Genomic DNA, 24,168 nt, shown 5'->3' on the forward strand with positions numbered 1-24,168 from the left:
CCCCCCCCAAAAAATGGTTTCCATTTAGGCCAACTGTATTTTTTTTCAGATATCCAGACACTGGTATTTGGCATTCCAGATTGAACGGGTTCTGTGTAGTACACCGGTAAACCAGCATAAGTCGCTGTTGCAATTCACACGCTCGCTAGCTATCTCCGCAGTGGAGCCTTGTAGCTAGTACGAGGAGGAGTGTGTTTGATTTTTGCAATTGCAAGCCTCAATGGCGGATAGAGCGGGATAGCGGCTTTGCGGACATTAACATCTCGGTACTTCTCTATTTGTGGCGTGACTTGGTCCGCCGTATTTTCCCGTGCATCCTACGGAAGAGGGGACTCCGGTGCATGCAGCAAAGTTGCGGTAGTTGAGGTTTAAATCTGTCACTTATTTTAGGCCGATTTAACCTGGCTAACTGGCTGGCTAGCTAGCTAACGTTAGCTAAGTGCATCGGAGTTCCCAACAGAAATATAGGCGAAGGAAGTTGCTCCTGCAATTCACAGTGGCTAGCTAAATATGGGAGACTCTCTTGAACTGATTGGGAAGCGACTTCTACTGCTCCTCAACGATGGCCGGTCCGCAGCTGGATCCGAAGCGGAACAGGCCGCCTGGACTCGTGACTGGCTCCGGGGGACCGTCCGGGCGGTCAGCGTCATAGGGTTGGCCAGCCCAGGGGTAGAGGTGAGCGGAGGAGAGGCGACAACAACAACAGCAGCTGCGGGGCTGACGGTCAGTGTTTTCATGTGAATAAAAACAACTAACGTTAGCTAGCTAACAAGCTAAACGCATGATTTAACTAGCTAGTTACGTATTTAACGAAACTGAAAAGAGAAGGCATACAAATAATTAATGGTCTGTTGTTTATGCTTAAATTATATTATCCAACTAACACATTATGAATAGCGAAAGCTAGCCAATCGTGCCGCTGTGTTGCGCTTGCCAGATAGCCACTGTCCCCATAATTTAGCCCGGGGATTTTGGGCCTTCGACAGATTTTAACTTAGTTAGCTTGCTAGCCAACTTTAGCGTAGTCTCCAGAATGAAATTCATGTGCAATAGGCATAGCCTCATTAAAATGTGAACGTCGGTGTATTAGATTTGCTTGCCTCAAATGACCGAATGTAGATATTGATGGTGATACAGCTAACGTTAGGCCTACATAGTTAGGTGTAAGTTGTTGCGTGTATTATCTTCAACGTCATGATACCAAGTACAAATTTTTAATTCTTAAGTCATTTTTCGTAATTGCGTGACCCCATATGTGTTCCTATCATTTCATTGATCAATGTGGAGGATGTAGGTAGAAGATTCTGCAGTTGAGAATATAAATACATCTGAAAAGGCTGTCTGACTTGATGATGCAGCCTATGATTGATTACAAGGCATGCCAACATCCAGAACTAGAATTACAGAGGTTAAATAATGTCAGGTGTCTTTAAAAAAAATTTTTTTTATACCAAATGCAGTTGCCAAATCCAGATTTTTAGAAAGGCACAGGTGTTGGTTGGAGTAGTTTATTCAAATGATTCAGCTTTCAAGGAAGTCTCCAGGACCATTTTTGGGAAGTAGGCTTTTTTAACTACTGCAGATAGTAACTACAGACACCGCTCAGTGCTCTCCTGTTCTTGTTTCTATTGGGAGGAGATATGTTACTGTATGTAAATATGTCTGTATGTTTTTGCATGGACTATGTGCTGATCATCATAATGTCTATATGCAATGTCTTCTGGGCAGGTTATCTGGTCTTGGTAGGAGGGCATTCTTCAAATCACAGCACTTGTTTCACCTCTCACAGAACCACACAGTTCAAATTCACAAAGCTGTCCAAGTTGGGCTTGTATGCTGAGTGAGTCAGCAAGTTTCACATTTAAAATGGACTTCTGCTGACAAATATCTTGCCCCTGCCTTGAGACCTAGAGTAGAGCATGTGCCCATGTAAATGCAATCCATTGTTACGCTGAGTATGTTTACATGCACGCTAATAATTTGATATTAAACTGATTATGGCTGTAGGCCGAGTATGGCATTAGTCATATTAACACCTTACTCTGCTTATCTTAATCGGTGTACTAAGGTCATAATCGAAGTAAGCATACGCCGATTAAACCACCTGCACAGAACACCAATCTTTAGAATAAATGGGGCATTTAAATGCCTTAATCCAAGTTACCGTGGAGTATTTTCTCTGCACGTGCTAGCACAAGCAGCGCAAGCTTCCTTCTTTTGCGTGAGTGATGTGAGTTTGGATAAACTCAAAGTATTTATCTTAGTTTGTATGTCAAAACTATTTCTATGTTTTTGAACTCAATCAAATAGACTTCACAAAAATAACATGGTCTGTGGTAGAACGTTTATTTGGATGGCAATTTTCTGCATTTATCAAAGTCAGATCAAGTAGCCTGATAACCTCTCCCTCGATATCAACAAAACGAAAGAGCTTATTGTGGACTACAGGAGACCGAAGAGGGAGCGTGCCCCCATCCTCATCGACCATGGCTGCAGTGGATAGGGTCAAAAGCTTCAAGTTCCACATCCCTCAGGACCTGAAATGGTCTTGCCACACCGACATTGTGGTGAAGAAGGTGCAACAGAGTTTCTACAACCTTAAATGGCTGAAAGAATTTGCCATGCTTCCCATCCGGAACAGTTCATGGATATATTATGCCAACGTTTTTGGTCTTAGGCAAGTTTTTTTTGGTGGGGGGGGCTGTTGCTCATTTTTCTCTCGAGGCAAGCTGAAGTCGGAAGCCGACATCTTTTTATTTATTTTTTATTTAACCTTTATTTAACCAGGTATGGCAGTTGAGAACAAGTTCTCATTTACAACTGCGACCTGGCCAAGATAAAGCAAAGCAGTGCGACACAAACAACAACAACACAGTTACACATGGAATAAACAAACGTATAGTCAATAACAGAAAAAATCTGTATATAGTGTGTGCAAATAAGGTAAGATTAAGGAGGTAAGGCAATAAATAGGCCGTAGTGGCAAAGTAATTACAGTATAGCAATTAAACACTGGAATGGTAGATGTGCAGAAGATGAATGTGCAAGTAGAGATACTGGGGCGCAAAGAAGCAAAAAAAATACATTTGCAATATGAGGTAGTTGGATGGGCTATGTACAGGTGCAATGATCTGTGAGCTGCTCTGACAGCTGATGCTTAAAGTTAGTGAAGGAGATATGAGTCTCCAGCGTCAGTGATTTAAAAAAAAAAAAAAAAAAAAAATAAATGCAATTCGTTCCAGTCATTGGCGGCAGAGAACTGGAAGGAAAGGCAGCCATAGTAGGAATTGGCTTTGGGGGTGACCAGTGAAATATACATGCTGGAGGGTGGGTGCTGCTATGGTGACCAGTGAGCTGAGATGAGGTGGGGCTTTACCTAGCAAATACTTGTAGATGACCTGGAGCCAGTGGGTTTGGCAACGAATATGAAGCGAGGGCCAGCCAACGAGAGCATACAGTGGTGGGTAGTATTATGGGGCTACGCCCCTTTCGTCTGGGATTGGTCGACAGTAGGGATTTTTCAATTAGGTGTTTTCTCATTCAATGAGAGACGACTCATTTTCATGCATATTTTTTTTACATGAGAAATACTGCACCAAACATCTTAGTTAGATGTAAAATTGCGCGACTAAGGTCTCCTCTGGAAAAACATCAAAATTAATGGCAGATTTCTTGCGTTGTCTTAGATTAATTCTGATTTTTGAAGAAGTGTATTCTGGCTACATCGTCTCAAGTTGGACAAAGTACTATTGCTGCTTTTTTTCTAGTTTCTCAATTGAAGGTCTTTTGAGGGAGTATGCGAGCACACTCGTTCGGGTTCGCCTAGCCAAGTTCAGCTAGGCGCCAGCCGAACCAAAGTATGCTGACGCCTTAAGACCCTCGCAAAGTTCAACAGCACCATTGAGAGCATTCTGCTGGGCTGCATCACCGCCAGGTACGGCAACTGCTCCGCCCTCAACCACATGGCTCTCCAGAGGGTGTTGTAGACAGCCCAACACATCAGCGGGGTCACGCTGCCAGCCCTCCATGACATTGACTGCACCTGGTGACTAAGGCCAAGAAGATCATCAAGGACCTCAGTCACCCGAGCCCTCGGCTGCCGTCCAACAGACGGAGACGGTACGGGTGCATCAAAGCCAAGACCGAGAGACTAAACAGCTTCTATTACCAGGCCATCAGACAGTTGAACAGCCATCACTAGCTGTCAACCAGGCAACGCACACTCACTCACTCACACAACACACACACCTCATGAACACACACACAGCCAATGCTGCTGTCCCATGTTATAGAGACATTGAACTGGTTTCACACGGTGTATTTTAAATAATGTATCCCTGACAGTCTATTGTAATATTTCTGTTACTGTACATTTGTATTTTAGTTACTGTTTATACACACCGGTTATTTATTTATACTGGATTCGTGATCTAGCTCACTAATATATCTACTGGTGTACATACCATTTTTAGTTTGTCTTGTGTAAATTCCCCCGGTCTACATATACAGTTCATTCGGAAAGTATTCAGACCCCTTGTCTTTCACATTTTGTTACTTTACAAACTTATTATAACATTTTATTTAATAAAATGATTTGCTCATCAATCTACACACAATACCCCATAATGACAAAGTGAAAACGGGTTTTTAGAAATAAAGTAAAAACAGAAATACCTTATTTGCCTAACTATTCAGACCCTTTGCTATGAGACTCGAAATTGAGCTCAGGTGCATCCTGTTTCCATTGATCATCCTTGAGATGTTTCTACAACTTTTTTGGAGTCGACCTGTGGTAAATTCAATTGATTGGACATGATTTGGAAAGGCACACACCTGTCTATATAAGGTCCCACAGTTGACAGTGCATGTCAGAGCAAAAACCAAGCCATGGGGTTGAAGGAATTGTCCGTAGAGCTCCGAGACGACAGGATTGTGTCGTGGCACAGATCTGGGGAAGGGTACCAATAAATTCTGCCGCATTGAATGTTCCCAAGAACACGGTGGCCTCCATCATTCTTAAATGGAAGAAGTTTGGAGCCACTAAGACTCTTTCTAGAGCTGGCTGCCCGGACAGACTGAGCAATCGGGTGAGAAGGGCCTTGGTCAGGGAGGTGACCAAGAACCCGATGGGCACTCTGACAGAGTTCCTCTGTGGAGATGGGAGAACCTTCCAGAAGGACAACCATCTCTGCAGCACTCCACCAATCAGGACTTTATGGTAGAGTGGCCATATGGAAGCCACTCCTCAGTAAAAGGCACAAGGACCTAAAGGACAAGATTCTCTGATCTGATAAAACCTAGATTGAACTCTCTGGCCTGAATTCTAAGCGTCACGTCTAGAGGATACCTGGCACCGTCCCTATAGTGAAGCATGGTTGTGGCAGCATCATGCTGTGATGTTTTTCAGTGGCAGGGATTGGGAGACTAGTCAGGATAGAGGGTAAGGTGAACGGAGCAAAGTACAGAGAGATCCTTGATGAAAATCTGCTCCAGAGCGCTCAGGACCTCCGACTGGGGCGAAGGTTCACCTTCCAACAGGACAACGACCCTAAGCACATAGCCACTCCTGCGTTTTCTTGGCTTCGGGACAAGTCTCTGAATGTCCTTGAGTGGCCCAGCCAGAGCCCGGACGGGAACCCGATCGAACATCTCCGGAGAGACCTGAAACTAGCTGTGCAGCGACGCTCCCCATCCAACCTGACAGAGCTTGAGAGCATCTGCAGAGATACAGTACCAGTCACAAGTTTGGACACCTACTCATTCCAGGGTTTTTATTTTGACTATTTTCTACATTTGTAGAATACTAGTGAAGACATTAACTATGAAATAACACGCATGGAATCAAGTAGTAACCAAAAAAGTGTTAAACAAATCAATGTATTTGAGATTCTTCAAAGTAGCCACCCTTTGCCTTGATGACAGCTTTGCACACTCTTGGCGTTCTCTCAACCAGCTTTGAGGTAGTCACCTGAAATGCATCTCAATTAACATGTGTGCCTTGTTAATTTGTGGAATTTCTTTCCTTAATGCGTTTGATCCATTCAGTTGTGTTGTGACAAGGTAGGGGTGGTATACAGAATATAGCCCTATCTGGTAAAAGACCAAGTCCATATTATGGCAAGAACAGCTAAAAATAAGCAAAGAGAAATAACAGTCCATCATTACTTTACGACATGAAGGTAAGTCAATCTGGAAAATATCAAGAACTTTCAAAGTTTCTTCAAGTGCAGTCGCAAAAACCATCAAGGGCTATGATGAAACTGGCTCTCATGAGGACCGCCACAGGAAAGGAAGACCCAGAGTTACCTCTTCTGCAGAGGATAAGTACATTCGTTAACTGTACCTCATATTGTAGCCCAAATAAATGCTTCACAGAGTTCAAGTAACAGACACATCTCAACATCAACTGTTCAGAGGAGACTGCGTGAATCAGGCCTTTATGGTCGAATTGCTGTAAAGAAACCACTACTAAAGGGCAGCAATAAGAAGAGACTTGCTTGGACCAAGAAACACGAGCAATGGACGTTAGACCTGTGTAAATCTGTCCTTTGGTCTTTGTCCAAATTTGAGATTTTTGGTTCCAACCGCCGTGTCTTTGTGAGATGCAGAGTAGGAGAACGGATGATCTCCGCATGTGTGGTTTCCACCGTGAAGCATGGAGGTGTGATGGTGCTTTACTGGTGACATTATTAGGGATTTATTTAGAATTCAAGGCACATGGCTACCACAGCATTCTGCAGCGATACAACATCCAGTCTGGTTTGGATTTGTGGAACTATCATTTGTTTTTAAACAGAACAATGACCCTAAACCCACCACCAGGGTGTGTAAGGCCTATTTGACCAAGAAGGAGAGTGATGGATTGCTTTATCAGATGACCTGGCCTCCACAATCACCTGACCTCAACCCAAGATGGTTTGGGATGAGGTGGACTGCAGAGTGAAGGACAAGCAGCCAACAAGTGCTCAGCATATGTGGGAACTCCTTCAAGACTGTTGGAAAAGCATTCCTCATGAAGCTAGTTGAGAGAATGCCAGTTGTGTGCAAAGCTGTCATCAAGGCAAAGGGTGGCTACTTTTGAAGAATCTAAGATGTATTTTGATTTGTTAAGCTTTTTTTGTTGGTTACTGCATGATTCCATATGTGTTATTTCATAGTTTTGATGTCTTCACTATTCTACACTGTAGAAAATTAGTAAACATAAACTCCTTGAATGTCTTGCTGTCAACTTTTGAGTGGTACTGTAGAAATTAGCAAAAATGTCTAAACCCCTGTTTTTGCTTTGTCATTATGGGGTATTGTGTGTAGATGGGGGGGGGGGGGGGACAATTCAATCAATTTTAGAATAAGGCTGTAACGTAACAGAATGCGGACAAAGTCGGGGTCTAAATACTTTCCAAATGCACTATATATAGATTGCATTTTGTTACTGCTAAAGTGCTATTTGGGCTGTTCATTCTTGATTACTTGCTGTTTTTGTTTTTTAAAATATTTTTCTTTACATTTTGATTGTTTGACTTGACTGCATTGTTAGGAGCTAGTAACATAAGCATTTCGCTGCGCTGCTATACGCAACCAATAAACTTTGATTTCAGATGTGTCCATGTAAACAGGATTATTAGAGAATTGTTCTTGCAAAGCATCTGAATGTTTAAATCAAACTATTATATTAGTCTGACTATTCACAATCGCATTGTGTGCATTTAACCGTACTCACTGTAATCCTCTCATCAATAATGTCGCACTAGGCTACTTATTGACAATGAGGGGTAAATGAGAAAGTGAGACCGGTTTTGAATTGTCTTGCCTATTTCTAATAATTGACTGCTCTTCCCGAGAGATGGTGCCTTGCCCAGACTTTGAGGTGTAGACATGCTGTGTTTGAGTCACTAGTGCTGCCCGGGCTCTGCTGACTGTGTATGATGCTACCAAGGCCTGTCCTGCTGACTCCGTCTGTAGCCTGTCGGTGGCTGCTCTTCTCCCATCAGCCCAATGTTGTCAGGGTTTTGTCTTACCTCTGTTCTTTTGAAAATATACTCTTCACATGGCACTGAGCCTAAGTTAATATAGCTAGTCTTACAGAAATGGCACCACTCTCCCATCATCTTTCCCCTCCATTCCTTTCCCCCGTCCTGTAGGTGTTTGTGGAGTTTGAGGACTGTGCGTGGCGCAGGCGGTCCTGGGTACAGGTGTACGGGGAGGAGGTGAGAGCTGTACTGGTCGAGTCCTCCATCGTCTGGGCTAACCGCAGCAGCGACCCCAACCAGAACCACCCTGCAGCTGGAGGAACCCCTGGGACAGCCTGGCCTGCCCTGGTGAGGAGCCACCTCCTCTGGCTTAGGGTTTACCAAATAATGTTTTGACTGTAACACTCAATCCTCTACTCTGTGACCCTGCAGAAGTTTCACAATTCTGTTGTAGCCCTGAACTACCTCCCCTGATTCATCAAAGCTCTGGGATAGTTAAAATACATGGAACCACAGCTAAGCAACTGATCTGGACCAGTTGCCAACAGCATGATGGGGGGGGGGGGTCACCTACAAAACACATCTATTGGGGGAGACTATTAGGTCATGGGCTGTAAAATGGGGTTGAAGTCCTGGTACCAGATAATGGACCATAACAGATATTTATGTAGTTGGTGCTGTATATTAACTAATATACATTGGTTCCGAAGTGGGATTGTTTCCTGAAGTAAGAGTTGATTTGGAGAACCTCAAACCTAACTTTTAGAACAACATAATATTATAACGATTGATTTTAGTATTTGTAATTTGGGAATGTTTTCTTGGGGGGCTCTAAGCTACTATTATATGCCTGTCTGGCATGGAGAAATAGGGACTACACTCTCTTTTAAGGTTAGTTCAGAGGGTGCATGTATGATGTATGTACTCTGCTCTCACACTCCCTGAAGTGAGGCCAGGCCAGCTTGTGGAAATGCAATTGTCCCAGCAAGGGATGTCTGGAGGACCTGTTACCATTACATAAGATGCCCACGCGCAGCAACCTGCTGCTGCTCTCAGTAGAAAAACAGCTCAACGGACTCCCTCATGCTTTGCCAGAGGATAAGATTAGAGATCATTCTCCAGCCACTCCACCAATTAACAGAGGCGGCAGGTAGCCTAGTGGTTAGAGCGTTGGATTAGTAAACGAAAGGTTGCAAGATCGAATCCCCGAGCTGACAGGGTACAAATCTGTCATTCTGCCCCTGAACAGTTAACCCACTGTTCCTAGGCCGTCAATGAAAATAAGAATTTGTTCTTATCTGACTTGTCTAGTTAAATAAAGGTGGGGGAAAAAAGGATCGGAATGCTAGCCAGGGAGTGTGAGAGGAGAGTTCATACATGCACCCTCTGAACTAACCTTAAAAGAGTGTACTACCTATTTCTCCATATCGTTCAGAGTTAGATGGTTAGAAAATAACTCTTAAGGGTTCTTTTCCTAACGATGTTCCTCTTCGTTCACTAGGCGTTCCGGTCTCTAGTGGACCGTGTGGGTTTGGGTTCCCTGGTCCCTGTGGAGTTCTTCGGGAGCAGAACCCTCGACTTCCTCCCTGACGGGAATTCACTCCAGAGATTTGAGGTGGGTTTACTCAAGGTTGTGTGTGTCAACTTTCATTTGAAGTGTGTGTGTGTGTGTGTGTGTGTGTTATATCTCTGTGTCTGTGTATTTTGTCTTGCTCTGTAGGTAGAGAAAGACGTGGGGCACGCCCTCCTGCTGGAGCAGCCATCTCTGCAGGCTGCTGTGTCCAGTTGGCACAGTGACTTTGAGCTGCAGGAGATCCTCAGGAAGGGTGAGTCTTTCTTAGACATATCTCTGGAATGAACGGAAACCTATTGTAGTGTGTACGGCGCGCTTTGACTTTCCTCCTGCCTTTTTATTGCTCACCCATGTTTTCCTACACTGCACTTGTCAATAGTGGCCTTTTCTAGCATCTACTTCTCAAACCTCTTCTCTTACCCTCATCTCTTCTCACTTTTCACTCCCTCCATAATATCCTTCTGGCGCGCTACTCTACGGGTCTTTGAGCCTTGTCCTGTTGGTTGTGTTGTCTCTCCAGGCTCCTACACAATCCAGGGCAGGAGGGTTCAGGTTTACCAGTGTGAGTTTGACGAGCACTGGGCCCTGGGCCTGGTCTCTCGGCACGACCCCAACTCGCACATCATGGAGATCACCATGGACCAGGTACACACACACACACACACACACACACACACACACACACACACACACACACACACACACACACACACACACACACACACAACCACTGCCTGGATGTGCTTTCGTAGTACCTTTTGGATGTTACGTAATACGGCGGAGGTGTTGACAGCTGTTAGCTAAGTGTTTATTATTGTGTTCTAGGGAGAGGAGACCCAGGTGGTGGATCCTCGGGTAATGCACATAATACTAGCTGAAGATCACTTTGAGGTAAGTTGGATAAAGTATACAGTTCCTCCCTTCTTTCTTTTGTTTCCAAAATACTTATGCGGTTGTTGGTCGACTTGTTTGAGTTTGCATTTTCCTCATCCTTTTTACATTTCTCCATTCTCTCCTCGGTCAGAACGGGAAGGATGCTCGGCGGAGGAAGGAGAGCGACGGCGTGAAGGGCGAGAGCGGCCGTAGACGGAGGACATCGTCGGAAGACGAGGAGGATGTGACTCTGAAGCGTTTTAAGGGGGCGGGAGAGGGAGCAGCGGAGGGACAGAACGGGAGCGGCTCCACCAAGGGGATGGTGACGTGGGGTGCGGAGGTAGCAACCGGAGGAGAAGACGGAGTGGGTGGAGGAGGCAGAGTGAACAGCACTACCAACAATAACAGCAGTTCCTCTGAAGTCACACAAGGTCACGCCACCCCGAACAGCATTTCCTCCCAAATGGACCAATCAAAAGCTCTGCCGCGGTACCCCAAGGAAAACGGACGCTCCCTCTCCACACAGGACAGACAGGGGTCTGCCGACTCCACCACTACAGTCACCCCCACCCCACCCCCCCTCAAACCAGCTCCCTCCCCATTCTCCAACACTTCCTTCCCCTCTCTGGGCCAGATGCCCAGCCTTGTCCCTGGAGCTCCGGCCGCCAAGCCTTCCCCAGCAGTCCCGAACCCAGAGAGCGAGGAGCCATCCCAGTCTAACTACCCCAAGACGGCTGCCCTGGTGTCCCCCGGCCCAGTAACCATCTCGTCCCCATCGCAGGGCAGTGCCCCCAGCGTGGCCCTCTCTGCCCCCCTGTGCTTCAGCCCCAAACCCACCGCCTGGACAGGACCACCCAACCAGACAGAGGTGAATTAGTAAAACTTAACGTGACTTTGCTCTTAACCTGTGTTGTAACACTGTAATTACTTAGTAGTTACTAACTATAATTGGTCTCACTAATATGCTATTTCCTTATCTTGCTTCTTTAGGGCTCTAAGCCCATCCTGGCTGCGGCTGGATTCCGGCTGCCCCAGTCCAAGCCTGCTGGTGCTTCTGTGTTCGGAGAGGTAAGCTCCCAGACCAACGGTTCCTCCAACACAGCGTCAGTCTCCCAGGACACCCCCGGACCCTTTGGCTTTTCCTTCAGAGGCGCCAAGAACAACGAAGCCCAACCGCAGCAGCAAGACCAGAACTTATTCTTCCAGTGTATGAGTCAGAAGACTGGCCAGAACCCTGGTGGTTCTAATGAGAACCTGACTTCAGGCCTGGGTCAGAGCCAGGCTAAAGACACCAACTACTTCACAGCAGTGTCAGAGAGCTTGAGTAAGGAGCCTCCTAGCCTGTTCATGCCCTCCGCCTCCACAGAGGGACTCAAAAAGACTGTTCTGGCCCCCGCTTCAACTGGCCTGTTTGGCTCAGCTACAGCTCATCTCAAAGAGCAGTCGAAAGTGCCTGAGACCCAGCCGGCAGGCAACGGAGTGCTCAACAAGCCTTTCGGAGGAGACAAACTCTCGTCTTCCTTCAGCGGCAGCTCTGGGGGGATGAGGAGCTCCGTTCTGGGAATGGCTGCGATCGGCACCCCCCTGGCTCCGGCCTCTGGATCTCTGGGTGGTGCTAACAGGAGTGGCACTAACGGTGGCGCGGTGGGTGGCTTCAGCACCAAGACAGACAGCCACCAGAACCTGTTCCTCCAGGGCTCAAAGGAGCCTTCCAACCCCTTCCTGGCCTATGGGGAGAAGCTCTCCCACAGCCCCTTTAGCGGCAAACCATCCCCTCTGGAGCCTGAGACCCTGGGCCCTGCCTCCGCCTCGGAGAGCAACCCCAACCTATTTACAATGGCCGAGCCGCCCAAGGGCATCCTGTCTTCCCCCTTCGCCTCCCTCTCAGGCGCCGCTGCCTCCAGTTCTTCCTCCCCAGCCCCAGGACCTGCCTTCATACAGAGGCCCCAGTCTGATGCCCCCTCCAAGCCCAGGGAGGGCGCCTCCACAGGGGAACAGGGCTCCTCAGGTGAAGGTGGGTCTCTGGATGACCGGCCCAGCTCCACCTCGGGTTACCCCATGTTTGGGAGCGCTGTCCCTGGGGGGAGTGGTGAGGATGCGCCCATGCCATTTGACCAGGGCCAGGCCCAGAAGTTTGCCCTGGAGGAGCGAGGCCAGGTATCTAAACGGGACTCTGACTCCAGCGATAACAGCGACCTGTCAGACCTGAGTGAGACTGAGGAGGGGCTGGAGAGAGGGCAGGCCCCTGGGGGCCTCCCGGGGCCCATCAAGGAGGGAGCCATGCTGCTGCAGAAGGGTAAAGGCCCAGGGGTGGCCAAGAGCCGGCCACGCAACAAGCCCTTCAAAGGTAAGACCTGGAGCCTCCGGATAGGGCTCAGATAAAGTATTCCTACAGTACGTCAATGTGTTCCTCAATCATTTGTAACATGTCATTCGTCAATGTTGAGGCAAGTTAGATTGTGGTCAGGGTCATGAAACGTTAACAAGATTGATGGTGAAGAAAAGTTTCTGACCAACTCTTCCCTAATGATTCCGTTACCCTTTCCTACACTCTTTGATAAATAGGTTGTCATTGCGTGGTTTTGTATCGCTTCATATTCTAATTATAACCCTTCGCTCTTTCCTTTTTTCTCCAGTGGGCCAGTCAGTGCTGAAGGACGTGACTAAGGTGCGTCGTCTGAAGCAGTCGGGAGAGTCGTTCCTGCAGGACGGCTCCTGTATCAACGTGGCGCCCCACCTCCACAAATGTCGCGAGTGTCGCATGGAGCGCTACAGGAAGTACCGGGAGCAGGAGCCTGACGACGACGACCCCAATGTGGCCTGCCGCTTCTTCCACTTTCGCAGGTACCGTCTGTGTGCGTGTCTGTGTACCAAAGACTGTGTGTTTTCCTGTGTGTGCGTGTCCAAGCACTGTGTGAGGAATGGCTGTGGTGTGTATCCTCTTACAAGGAATGTGACAACGAATATCGGTCATTTCATCAACCTCAATTACAATCCAACGTGTTCTACTCTCATCTAAAACATACGTCCTGCACTCCTCTGACCTTTGACTCCTAACCAGGCTGGCGTTCACGCGTAAGGGCATCCTGCGTGTGGAGGGCTTCCTGAGCCCTCAGCAGAGCGACGCCATGGCCATGGGGCTGTGGCTACCCTCGCCGTCCGTACAGGAGGGCCTGGACCTGGACACCTCCAAGTACATCCTGGCCAACGTGGGAGACCAGTTCTGTCAGCTCGTCATGTCTGAGAAGGAGGCCATGATGATGGTCGAGCCTCACCGTGAGTGCTCTTGGGTTCTGCGTCCAAAATGGCACCCTATTCCCTTAACAGTGCAATACTTTTGACCAGGGCCCAATCTGTCTGTGTCCCACAGAGAAAGTGGCGTGGAAGCGGGCGGTGCGCGGCGTCAGGGAGATGTGTGACGTGTGTGAGACCACTCTCTTCAACATCCACTGGGTCTGCAGGAAGTGTGGCTTCGGGGTGTGTCTGGACTGCTACCGGCAACGGAGGAACCGCCCTCTGGAGGGTGAGAGTCATAGAATTCCATATAGAATCTAGAGAACATACAGAATGTGTGAGACTCAACTAGGGTGGCAAAATTCCGGTCACTTCCCCGAAATTCTCCGGTTTTCCAGATATCCTGGTTGGAAGGTTCCTGGAATTCCAAGGGAATAAGCAGGAAATCTGAGAATATTCCACCTAGGATTTCTGAAATACTGGGGAACGTTGGGGAAGTTACCGGAATTTTGACACCTTAGACTCAACAGAAAGGGATGGGCTGGGGTAACGCTGAGGGGGCCCTGTCCATTTCACCAGCAGTGTTTGCCTGTAGTGGTCTTTCAGTGATGTTTGTTTTGAAGTAGTAAAGATTTAGCTGCTGCTAATTGTTAAGAAGGAATCCGTATAAGATGTACTTTATTGTCCATTAACCTACAGGGAATTGACAATTTTGTATTTCTTAACAACACAACCCCCCTGTATACCCAGAGTGGCTGGAAGCAATGGGTCAGCTGCAGTGCAGAGCCGCTTTTATAAATGACCCTTTCTGTTTTTGTCTCTCAGAGGTGGACGAGGGGCCTGATGACGAGGTGTTCTCCTGGTTGAAGTGTGTCAAAGGCCAGAGACACGAGCCCCAGAGCCTCATGCCCACACAGATCATACCTGGAACAGGTAACATGGAGCAGGATACCTATAGAAGCCTAGGGCCCAAATGGACCCCTAAGCACTTGTGGATATTAGAGAGGATTTGACAGTTGTAAGCAATATGTTAACAGCTCCACCTTGCCCTCTAATAGGCTAAGTAGAAGTTTCACCACATTCCTTACACCAATCAAATCCTCATATAGGACTGGGCCTAGAACTGGGGCCTGGAGTCTTTCCTGCTCATGTCACATGGTCCGGACAAACTCCCAGCCCTAACTATAACGTCTAATTATTATGTTGTGTATCTCCATAAGAGTTGTCCCATATTGACATTTCTTTCTCTCCTCAGCTCTCTATAACATAGGGGATATGGTGCACTCAGCCCGGGGCAAATGGGGCATCAAGGCAAACTGCCCCTGCACCAGCCGGCACCACAGGCCCCTAGTGCGCCATAGCGCCCCCAACGGCATCTCACAGGTACTGCACCACCCCCTTTTTAAAAATGTCAAACCAAGATCAATATTTTACATTTTTACCATCCACGCATGGTTTTCACTTGTTTTACATATTGCCTGTCAAGGGCTTCATTAGAATGCAGTAAGATGTTCCTTATTTCTGTCCCAGCAGTCTGCAGTGTCCTCCAGCATGGGGAGCAGTGGTAGTGGACCAATCACAGGTGGTGGGGGGCCAGCGGGTTCAACCACTCCTAAACCCGAGGGGGGGGAGACAACAGTGGTCAAAACACAGCCTACATCCAGCACAATGTCATCCGAGGCGGCAGGAGGAGGGGTTGATACTAACTCCACCAACAGTACCAGTGCCCCCCCTAACTCTGCCCAGACCGCCACCCCCAAGGACCCCCGCCCTTCCACGGGTGAGGGCAACTCCACCGCCCTGCACTGGCTGGCAGACCTGGCCACTCAGAAAGCCAAGGTGGAGGACACTAAAGGTAAGGGCCAGGAGAATATCATCTCTTTCACTTCATCTTCTTGTCTCGATCCGAACTCATATTATTCTCAATGAATCGTACATGTGTTTTAGATTACACCATCTCTAACCATCGTCTCCTATCCACGCCTCTAGACTCTGGGTCGCTGCGCTCGGCGATGGGCCGGGACACGCGTTCTCCCTTCGGCCTTGACTCGTTCAGCGCCCTGTCCAAGCCTTCGTCCTCCTCCTCTTCCTCCTCCAGTCCTAAACTGTTCAACAGCCTGCTGCTGGGCTCCAGCAACACCCAGCCCAAACCAGAGGGCTCCAGCCTCCGAGACCTGCTCAACTCTGGCCCCGGGAGGCTCCCCCAGGCCCCCGGAGACACTGGAATACCCTTCCCCTCAGTCTTCTCCACCTCAGCCGCCGTGAGTGTCTTTCAGCTTTCCTCAGATATCTAGGAGAATTCAGATCATTTCAGAATGCTCAAATGTAGAATGTCACAGAGTGCCCAGATATGGATCCTTCCATAATGCCTATATATAGGGACATTACAGGGGACCATTCCAGAATTCTTAGATTCTACACAGTTCTAGGTTGTGTCCCAAACGGCACCCTGTTCCCTATATAGTGCACTGCTTTTGACCAGAGCCCTATGGGAGCCCTAGACTGCAGGTCTAACCCCTCCTCCCTCTCTCAGGGGGACAAGATGAAGGGCAGCCTGCCTAACTTCCTGGACCATATCATCGCCTCGGTGGTGGAGACCAAGAAGGCGGAGGGCCGTCGTACGGGCGAGGGGGGCAGCGAGCTGGGCGGGGTGGGCCGCAGGGACGGGGTGATGGGCCTCAGCGTGCTGGACCCCCACACCTCCCACTCCTGGCTCTGTGACGGACGCCTGCTCTGCCTGCAGGATCCCTCCAACACCAACAACTGGAAGATCTTCAGAGAGTGCTGGAAACAGGGCCAGGTGAGAGAGACCTCTCTGTGGGGTAGAAAGGCGATAAATAGTTTTTTTTTTTTTTAAATACAGATTCTTAATTAAAAATATGTGCTCACCGAGAGTAGTACTAAGGCGCTGTGAGTAATATGTAGTAATATGGTGGTGTGGAAGATGGAAATGGACTGGGAGAGTAGTTGGGATGAAGTTTGGAAGAGGGAGATTTGTACTGTGAGAGATGAGGTGATGATGATTCTGTTTTGAACTCTTTCCCTCCTCTCTCCAGCCGGTGCTGGTGTCTGGTATCCATAAGCGTCTGAAGGGGGGTCTGTGGCGACCTGAGGCCTTCAGTGAGGAGTTTGGGGACCAGGACGTTGACCTGGTCAACTGTCGGAACTGTGCCATCATTTCTGACGTTAAGGTCCGTGACTTCTGGGACGGCTTCCAGGTCATCTCCAGTAAGTAACGGGATCGTTCATTCAGCCATTCGTTTGTTCATTCATCCATTTTATTTGTTCTTTCATTCGTTCATCTCGCCTTATCGCTCTCTCCCCAGAGCGTCTGAAGGGTAGTGATGGTCAGCCCATGGTTCTGAAGCTGAAGGACTGGCCTCCCGGAGAAGACTTCCGAGACATGATGCCCACACGGTTTGACGATCTGATGGAGAACCTACCCCTCCCAGAGTACACTAAGCGAGACGGCCGTCTGAACCTGGCCTCCCGCCTGCCTAACTTCTTTGTCAGGCCAGACCTGGGGCCTAAGATGTACAATGCCTACGGTGAGAGAGACGGCGGAGATGGAGAATGTGCAAGATTAGTAATGAGCCCATTTACTCTTTAAAGGGATGTCAATGTCAGTCTCTGATCTCTGTTTCTATCTCCTCCTTTTATATTCTCTTTTTACACCTCTTCCCCCTCTCTTGACACTTTCCACGCTTCCTTCTATTACACCTTTTCCACCCCCCCCCCTTCTCTCACACCTTCCATCTCTCTCTCTCTCTCCGTCCCTCCCACTCTCAGGTCTGATCGAGACAGAAGACCGGAGTGTTGGCACTACCAACCTGCATCTGGACGTGTCTGATGCTGTCAACGTCATGGTGTACGTGGGCATTCCCGAGGGAGAGGGGGAACACGTCAAGGGTGAGTAGGACCAACACACACACTCGCACAGTGAAGCGGAACTTAATACACACACACACACACACTCACAGCAACACTGACTCACACAGCTGACTCATTCCAGCGTTGACGTACGTCACACTCAACCACGTGTCAAACACAAGGCCCGTGACACATTTCTATCCGGCACGCGCAATGATTTGGGTTTTTAATTCATTTTGGCCCGTTTCCATTCTCTCCGCGCTGCACTACAAGTCCCAGCAAGCACTGCCATTGTCCAATGGCAGTGCATTGCCACACACAACCACCAACGAGCCAGCCAGTGCGCTGTATCATATTACATTTGCAGCAGCCCAACTGTTTTCCTTAATGGCACTGACCGAAAGTTTCAAAATGTTGGAGGCTAAATGTTGATGCCAAGTTTCGGTTCCAATGGGTCATTACTGTACTACAGGAAATGTCATATTTGTTGTCAAAATTATTAGGTAAAGGATTTACATGCTAATATAAATTTATACTAAAGCACACTAGGCCTATAAATTAATCAACAGTTGAATCATCTACTTTATGAAATTACACAGCCTGACGCGCTCGCATCGGTGTGTTCAACGTCAATTGCGCTGCTTTACATGTCTCATTTATAGCGTGTCGGGGATGGAAAGTACACAGACGCATACATGCCACAAGTCCCAGGCTACTAAAATGTTGTAGCCCGGCTTTGTTTTTTAAAGCTTGACAATGAATAACCAAGAAACTTGCAACAAAACACCATACAAAGGGGAAACGTGTAGGCCTATTACAGCAACATTTCAGCAGTAGCCTAACTGCAATACATTCCATGCGCACCGTACAGCAATGCCACTATCAACCGTACTGGTGATCCATGCAGCACCAAACATTTAAAACGTGTTTTAAGTGTAAATGTTACAACAACCTAGTGAACCGACTTACTTTGTTATTTGCAGTTTAAAAAAAAATACTTTTTGGTTAGGGTCGCAGCATATTATGCATATCTGCAAGCATAGCAGCAAAGGTTGGACAAATAATATTTATTTAGTTTTATTTGTTAAAATGTTATACAGTATCCTATGTAAGTTTAAGTGGACATTATAAAAGGGCATATTTAAAAACAAATAAAACAATTGCCAGTTTGGGTCTCAGTTGTATGCAAGTTTTTTTTTGTAGGTCTGGCCCGCAAATTCGTTTTCTTTCTTTCAATAGGGCCCGTGCGGTAATTGAGTTTGACACCCCTGCACTAAACAATGTAACCTTTAGCATGGCTAGCAATTAGCACAAGTGTGTATTGGCATGGTAGCAATTACAAGTGTCCATTTTAGCACTGAGTGGTATGTTTCAGTAATGTGCTACTCACACTGACATTACCACTTTCCTCCAGCAACACTCATAAAAGATTCCTAGAGGTTTTTTTGTAAGGTAAATAAAATATGGTCCTTGGATCTTTGTCCTTGAACAGACATGTTTTCAATTCCATTGAATGCTGCACTGTGTTTTTCAGTAGTTTTATTATGACAGGTTAAAACACCTTACATCTAAAGCAGAATTTCCCAAACTCTGACCTCGCGACCCCAAGGAGTGCACGTTTAGGTTTTTGCCCTAACACTACACAGCTGATTTAAATGATCAACGCTTGATGATTAGTTGATTATTTGTATCGGCTGTGTAGTGCTAGGGCAAAAACCTAAACGTGCACCTCTTTGGGTCCCGAGGACAGAAATTGGGGAAACCCTGGTCTAAAGAGTATATAAATAAAAAAATGCTAGGGCAAAATCTTCCAAAAATATGTTAACTGTTAAATCCACATTGGGCTCCGAAATGACCCACTCATGTATAATTGGATTTGAAAGGCGCTCCAAAGTTTTCTATAGGAAAGTCAGTAGGTTCACACAAAGATCGAATACCCTCTACTGTCCCATTCAGCATTTCCAGTTTCTGGAAACTAAGGACAGGAAGCCATTCCTCAGCATTGAGACAGAATAATGGTGTAAATGTTAAATTTAAGCCTGTCTTCAGTCACTCCTATAGACTTTCCTAGGTTTCCCACCCTGCTGTATATTACTAGAGGCCTCTGACTAGAGTATAACCTTATTCATCCCAACTTGGGACATTGATATATCAACACTAGCATCATCAATAATTAGAAGGACTAAACGAGGATCAATGACATACACATCATAAATGCATATTAATTAATGCATATTACCTTAGTAGAGACCCATTTAAAAAAAACGGTAAGAAATGCTGTTTTCTATCCTACTCTGGTGAAACAAGCCCAACGAGGCTAACCCAGCCCCCCTCCCCATGCATCAATGGACAGGACCCTGGAAAGGCCCTTTTAATGGGTCTCACATGTTGATTGTGGTAAAATTTCTCGTTCACAGAGACGGATATCGCTGGATGTAAAGGTCTGTGCATTTTTTTTAACATCACCTCCTTAGCATGCCTTTTTTTCTTGACTAACTTCTCCCTTCTCTCTCTCTCTCTCTCTCCCACTCCCCCATCCTCATGTCCTCTCCCTGTGCGGTTGGGGCCAGAACACTATGGTGGCTCATCGGTCTGTTTGTGGTTTATTTGTGGTCTGAGTGGGGTCTCCCTGCGGTCTTCCCTCCAGTGTAGAGCTGACCTTCAGTAATGCTCTGATAGTCAGTCAGCCAAACTCTGTTTTAAAACCTTTTAACACAACTTAGTTTTTATTTTCATGCTGTTAGATGTTAGTAAGTCTTTCCTTGCATTACGTCTTCTGTTATCTGGGACAGCTGGTGTTCTGGCCTTGACTGTTGGGGAGGGCTAGATGTATGAAGGTGTAGGTACTGTCTTTCTGTATCCCTGTACAGGTTCACTGACTCTTGAGGAGAGAAAAGAGCAGCAACTTGCTAGCTGCCCATCTTTGGAGTCACATTCCCCCCTGACTGATATCTCTTCCTAGAGGAGAGATGCGGGGGGAGAGATTATAAAATAAACACAGATTACCATGACAAGCATATGTAGCTGTACCGGACTCTATGCCTAACCGAGATCAAAGTCAGAGCAAATGAACACACACACACACACACAGTCTCTTCCACACACACATGCAGGCAACTTGATCTATGGCAATCTCGGGATAATTTATCCAATTGACCGGAATTTGAATAATACATGTTCCTCACTAGCCACCTAAATGTTTACTTGATCAGTAAATGATGAGCAACTCTGTGTCCCAAATGGTACCCGTTTTGACCAAAGTAGTGTATTGCAGAAGGAATAGGGTGCCATTTGGAACCTCTGTCTTGTTGTTGAACCCATAGCTGCCACCGGCCAACAATGATGTCATAACAGGGAGAGTCCATTTCCCCCTGCCAGCCGAGCGCCCCTCTGATTGTGGATGACTGATGATGAATCAGCACTTCACCTTGGCTTGTGTCTCAAATGATACCCTATTCCTCCTGTTTCTCCTGTAGTGCACTACTTTTGACTAGGGGCCACACGGTTATGGTCAGAAGACGGTGTACTACATTGGGGAATAGGTAAAGGGTGTCGTTTGAGATGGAGCCTCGTGAAGCTGACATAGTGAATGAGCACTTCTATAGATTAGGACTGTAGTGTGTAGTGTTTTCCCTCCTGTATCTACAACTGTAGGATGTGAAGGTGTGCGGTACTTCTGTGCTTTGTGATGTTTAGTGTTGCACTTCTTCTTTCCTACATAATTCCCTTTGAACATGGACTCTGTCAGTGACTGACCGGTGCTGGAGTTTGCTCATCCCTGTCTCTCTCTGTGTGTGGTCCCGCAGAGGTGATGAGCACCATCGAGGAGGGTGACGTAGACGAAATGACCAAGAGGAGGGTGTACGAGGCCAAGGAGAAGCCCGGGGCGCTGTGGCACATCTATGCCGCCAAGGACGCCGAGAAGATCCGGGAGCTGCTCCGCAAGGTCAGAGTTCACCATCACCACATTCCTTGAAATGTCAATATGCACATTCATTTTCTTTCAATGCATTATTTCAGGAAAGAATCTAAAATGGTGGCTGGACGTCTTTAGTTCTACTTTTTCCCACGATAAAATCAGTCTCAAATGGCACCCTATTACCTATATAGGTGTGCTACGTTTGGGCCCATAGGGCTCTGATGAGAAGTAGTGCACTATATAGGTATTAGGGTGCCATTTTGGACGTAGACATTCTCTCTGATATACCATACCAAGTTACTATGATTTACCATATCTTCTTATCCTTTGACTGTGGTAGGTGGGTGAGGAGCAGGGCCAGGAGAACCCTCCGGACCACGACCCTATCCACGACCAGAGCTGGTACCTGGACGGGGTGCTGCGCAGGAGGCTGTACGAGGAGTACGGCGTGCAGGGCTGGGCCATCGTACAATTCCTGGGAGATGCTGTCTTCATCCCCGCCGGGGCTCCCCACCAGGTACTAGGGGCAACACTGGACGTACCAGTCGAGGTTTAGAATGAGACTTTTTGTGTTGTTTAATGGTTACATAGGGGCATAGCGTACCCTTGTGTTATCCCTTTTTAGCTATATGATGTCTATACTCTTGCTTTTCTTTTCATTCACACACTCTCTCGCTAACTCGCACTCTCAAAAAGACAAATCGCACACTCACCTCTTTCTCTTCTCTCATGTGCCCCCAAGGTGCATAACCTGTACAGCTGTATCAAGGTGGCGGAGGACTTTGTGTCTCCTGAGCATGTGAAGCACTGTTTCAGACTGACCCAGGAGTTCAGACACCTGTCCACCACACACTCCAACCACGAGGACAAGCTGCAGGTACACTTCGGCCGCCTCCCAAATGGAACCCTATTCACTATGTACTGCGCTACTTTTGACTCTGGTCAAAAGTAGAGCACTTAGAACTATGACTCCACTATAGTATAGGCCAATTATTTGAGAGAACGAATAAAAGGATTGAATCGATTGATCAATCAGCTAAACAATCAGTAACATTGTGGTACAATTGTAATTCTGACGGGATTTGATGGAAATTTTGATCTCTGTTCTCTAGGTGAAGAACATCATCTACCATGCCGTAAAGGACGCTGTGGGGACACTGAGGGCCCACGAACCCAAGCTAGCACGCTCTTAGTGCCCGCTAAACACACACACAAGCTGCAGTTATAGAGTAGAGGTCTCAGTGTGCAGAGAGAGGCACAGTGATGTGCTCACAACTCTCTTATTTTGTGGGGAGGGGGGGGGGGTCTATAGTCAGCGCTTGGATGAAGGCAGTAGTACATCATCGCTGTTACACGACATGCTCTACACGTCTTAGTTGTTTTCCAATTCACTTCTGATTAACTCTGTATTTAAGGTCAGTGTGCCCTGTTTGTGTGTGTGGAAGAGAAGGAGAACATGTGACGTGAGGCGGTTCAGCTTCTGTGTAGCGTCTGACTAGATGTGAGCACCGGGCTATGTTTCCTTTTGCGACAACCATTGATATTATTATTCTTCCTTAGAAGAGAGGTTTCACTTGTTTTTAGATATTTTTGGTTGTTGAAGTTTTAATCTTTAGTGGTGGAATTGAGACTTCTGCAAGTAACAAGCATTGAAGTGAACTAGACCAAAGTTTTGTATTTTTAGTTGTCTTATTTTTAATTAAAAGCAAGGACTTCTTAAACATGTTTTCTTTTATATACGCCGGAGGGTAATTCAGAGTATTGGCTTTTTGAATGCTTGACAGAGTGGCTTAGAGAAATGTCTCCATTTTATTTGGTCATCTTTGTTGTCCCAAGGTTTGCATGGATGAACTGCAGACTTCAAAACGTTGTAAAAGGATCGCGATTCCAACTGAGCAGAAACTACTGGCCGTTAACAGTGTATCAATATATGTTGATGATCTTAGCAGTCTGTTTTGATTTTTCAAAATAAAGTTCACAAAAAAATAAAATGTACTGGTCATTTCAGGTGATTTATACAACTGTTTGTTTATTGTTGTGTATCATTGGACTCAATTGTTGAACAACTGTTACATGTCTTCACATTGTAACGTGTATGTATCAGGTGCTAAAGATTATGTAAACAATATGTCCATATAACACATCAGCAGGATTTAGCTCATTTAAAAAAGAAAAAAAATGTTTGCAGTTCCACTCCACATATGTTTTGGATGGATTGTTACCCATGCTGCAGCAGTATATGTTATCCGGAGGCAGCGGCTTAGATCGCTAGACCACCCTAGGCCACTACCCAGTGTTCTTATGCCTCCTGACTCACCTGCATGAGTCTAAATGTGAAAGTGATAACAGCAATAAGGCAGGCAGTCTCTTATTATATCCTTCCGCTGAAGTCTATTCCCAGGGAACCAGCCACTACTTAATGGCAAATCTTGTATGCCTCGCCTGGTTCACCAACTACTTCTCTGATAGAGTTCAGTGTGTCAAATCGGAGGGCCTGTTGTCCGGGCCTCTGGCAGTCTCTATGGGGGTGCCACAGGGTTCAATTCTCGGGCAGACTCTTTTCTCTGTATACATCAATGATGTCGCTCTTGCTGCTGGTGAGTCTGATCCATCTCTACGCAGACGACACCTTTCTGTATACTTCTGGCCCTTCTTTGGACACTGTGTTAACAACCCTCCAGACGAGCTTCAATGCCATACAACTCTCCTTCCGTGGCCTCCAACAGCTCTTA

General features: G+C 46.9%; 1 protein-coding gene across 3 annotated transcripts; it reads left to right on the forward strand.

Annotated features, from left to right (window-relative positions):
* Positions 1-145: 145 nt before the first annotated feature.
* Positions 146-23,427, forward strand: LOC106604924 (lysine-specific demethylase 3B). 3 transcript variants are annotated; one of them, XM_082975216.1, is made up of 24 exons: positions 146-723; positions 8,139-8,315; positions 9,469-9,582; positions 9,688-9,793; positions 10,061-10,185; positions 10,366-10,431; positions 10,565-11,281; positions 11,404-12,760; positions 13,050-13,257; positions 13,475-13,689; positions 13,784-13,936; positions 14,473-14,580; positions 14,903-15,030; positions 15,178-15,502; positions 15,637-15,908; positions 16,181-16,447; positions 16,704-16,875; positions 16,974-17,195; positions 17,437-17,556; positions 19,935-19,958; positions 21,324-21,463; positions 21,777-21,953; positions 22,179-22,313; positions 22,549-23,427. In XM_082975216.1, the coding sequence occupies exons 1-24, from the start codon at positions 511-513 to the stop codon at positions 22,627-22,629; spliced, it is 5,622 nt and encodes a 1,873-aa protein (XP_082831342.1). In that variant the 5' UTR covers positions 146-510; the 3' UTR covers positions 22,630-23,427. The 3 variants fall into 3 exon arrangements, with proteins under 3 accessions (XP_082831342.1, XP_082831343.1, XP_014055539.3); XM_082975217.1 differs by having other exon boundaries at positions 15,181-15,502; XM_014200064.3 differs by lacking the exon at positions 19,935-19,958.
* Positions 23,428-24,168: the final 741 nt, after the last annotated feature.

This window comes from Salmo salar, chromosome 05 (assembly GCF_965601325.2).
Source record: "Salmo salar chromosome 05, fSalSal1, whole genome shotgun sequence".
Taxonomy (NCBI): domain Eukaryota; kingdom Metazoa; phylum Chordata; class Actinopteri; order Salmoniformes; family Salmonidae; genus Salmo; species Salmo salar.

What these genes read in the sequence shown, in the direction of transcription:
- LOC106604924 (XM_082975216.1), top strand. Translation starts at nt 511, where the DNA reads ATGGGAGACTCTCTTGAACTGATTGGGAAGCGACTTCTACTGCTCCTC. An exon ending in ATTCACTCCAGAGATTTGAG is followed by an intron (nt 9,583 to 9,687) that starts GTGGGTTTACTC and finishes CTTGCTCTGTAG; the next exon opens with GTAGAGAAAGACGTGGGGCA. An exon ending in GACCACCCAACCAGACAGAG is followed by an intron (nt 11,282 to 11,403) that starts GTGAATTAGTAA and finishes TTGCTTCTTTAG; the next exon opens with GGCTCTAAGCCCATCCTGGC.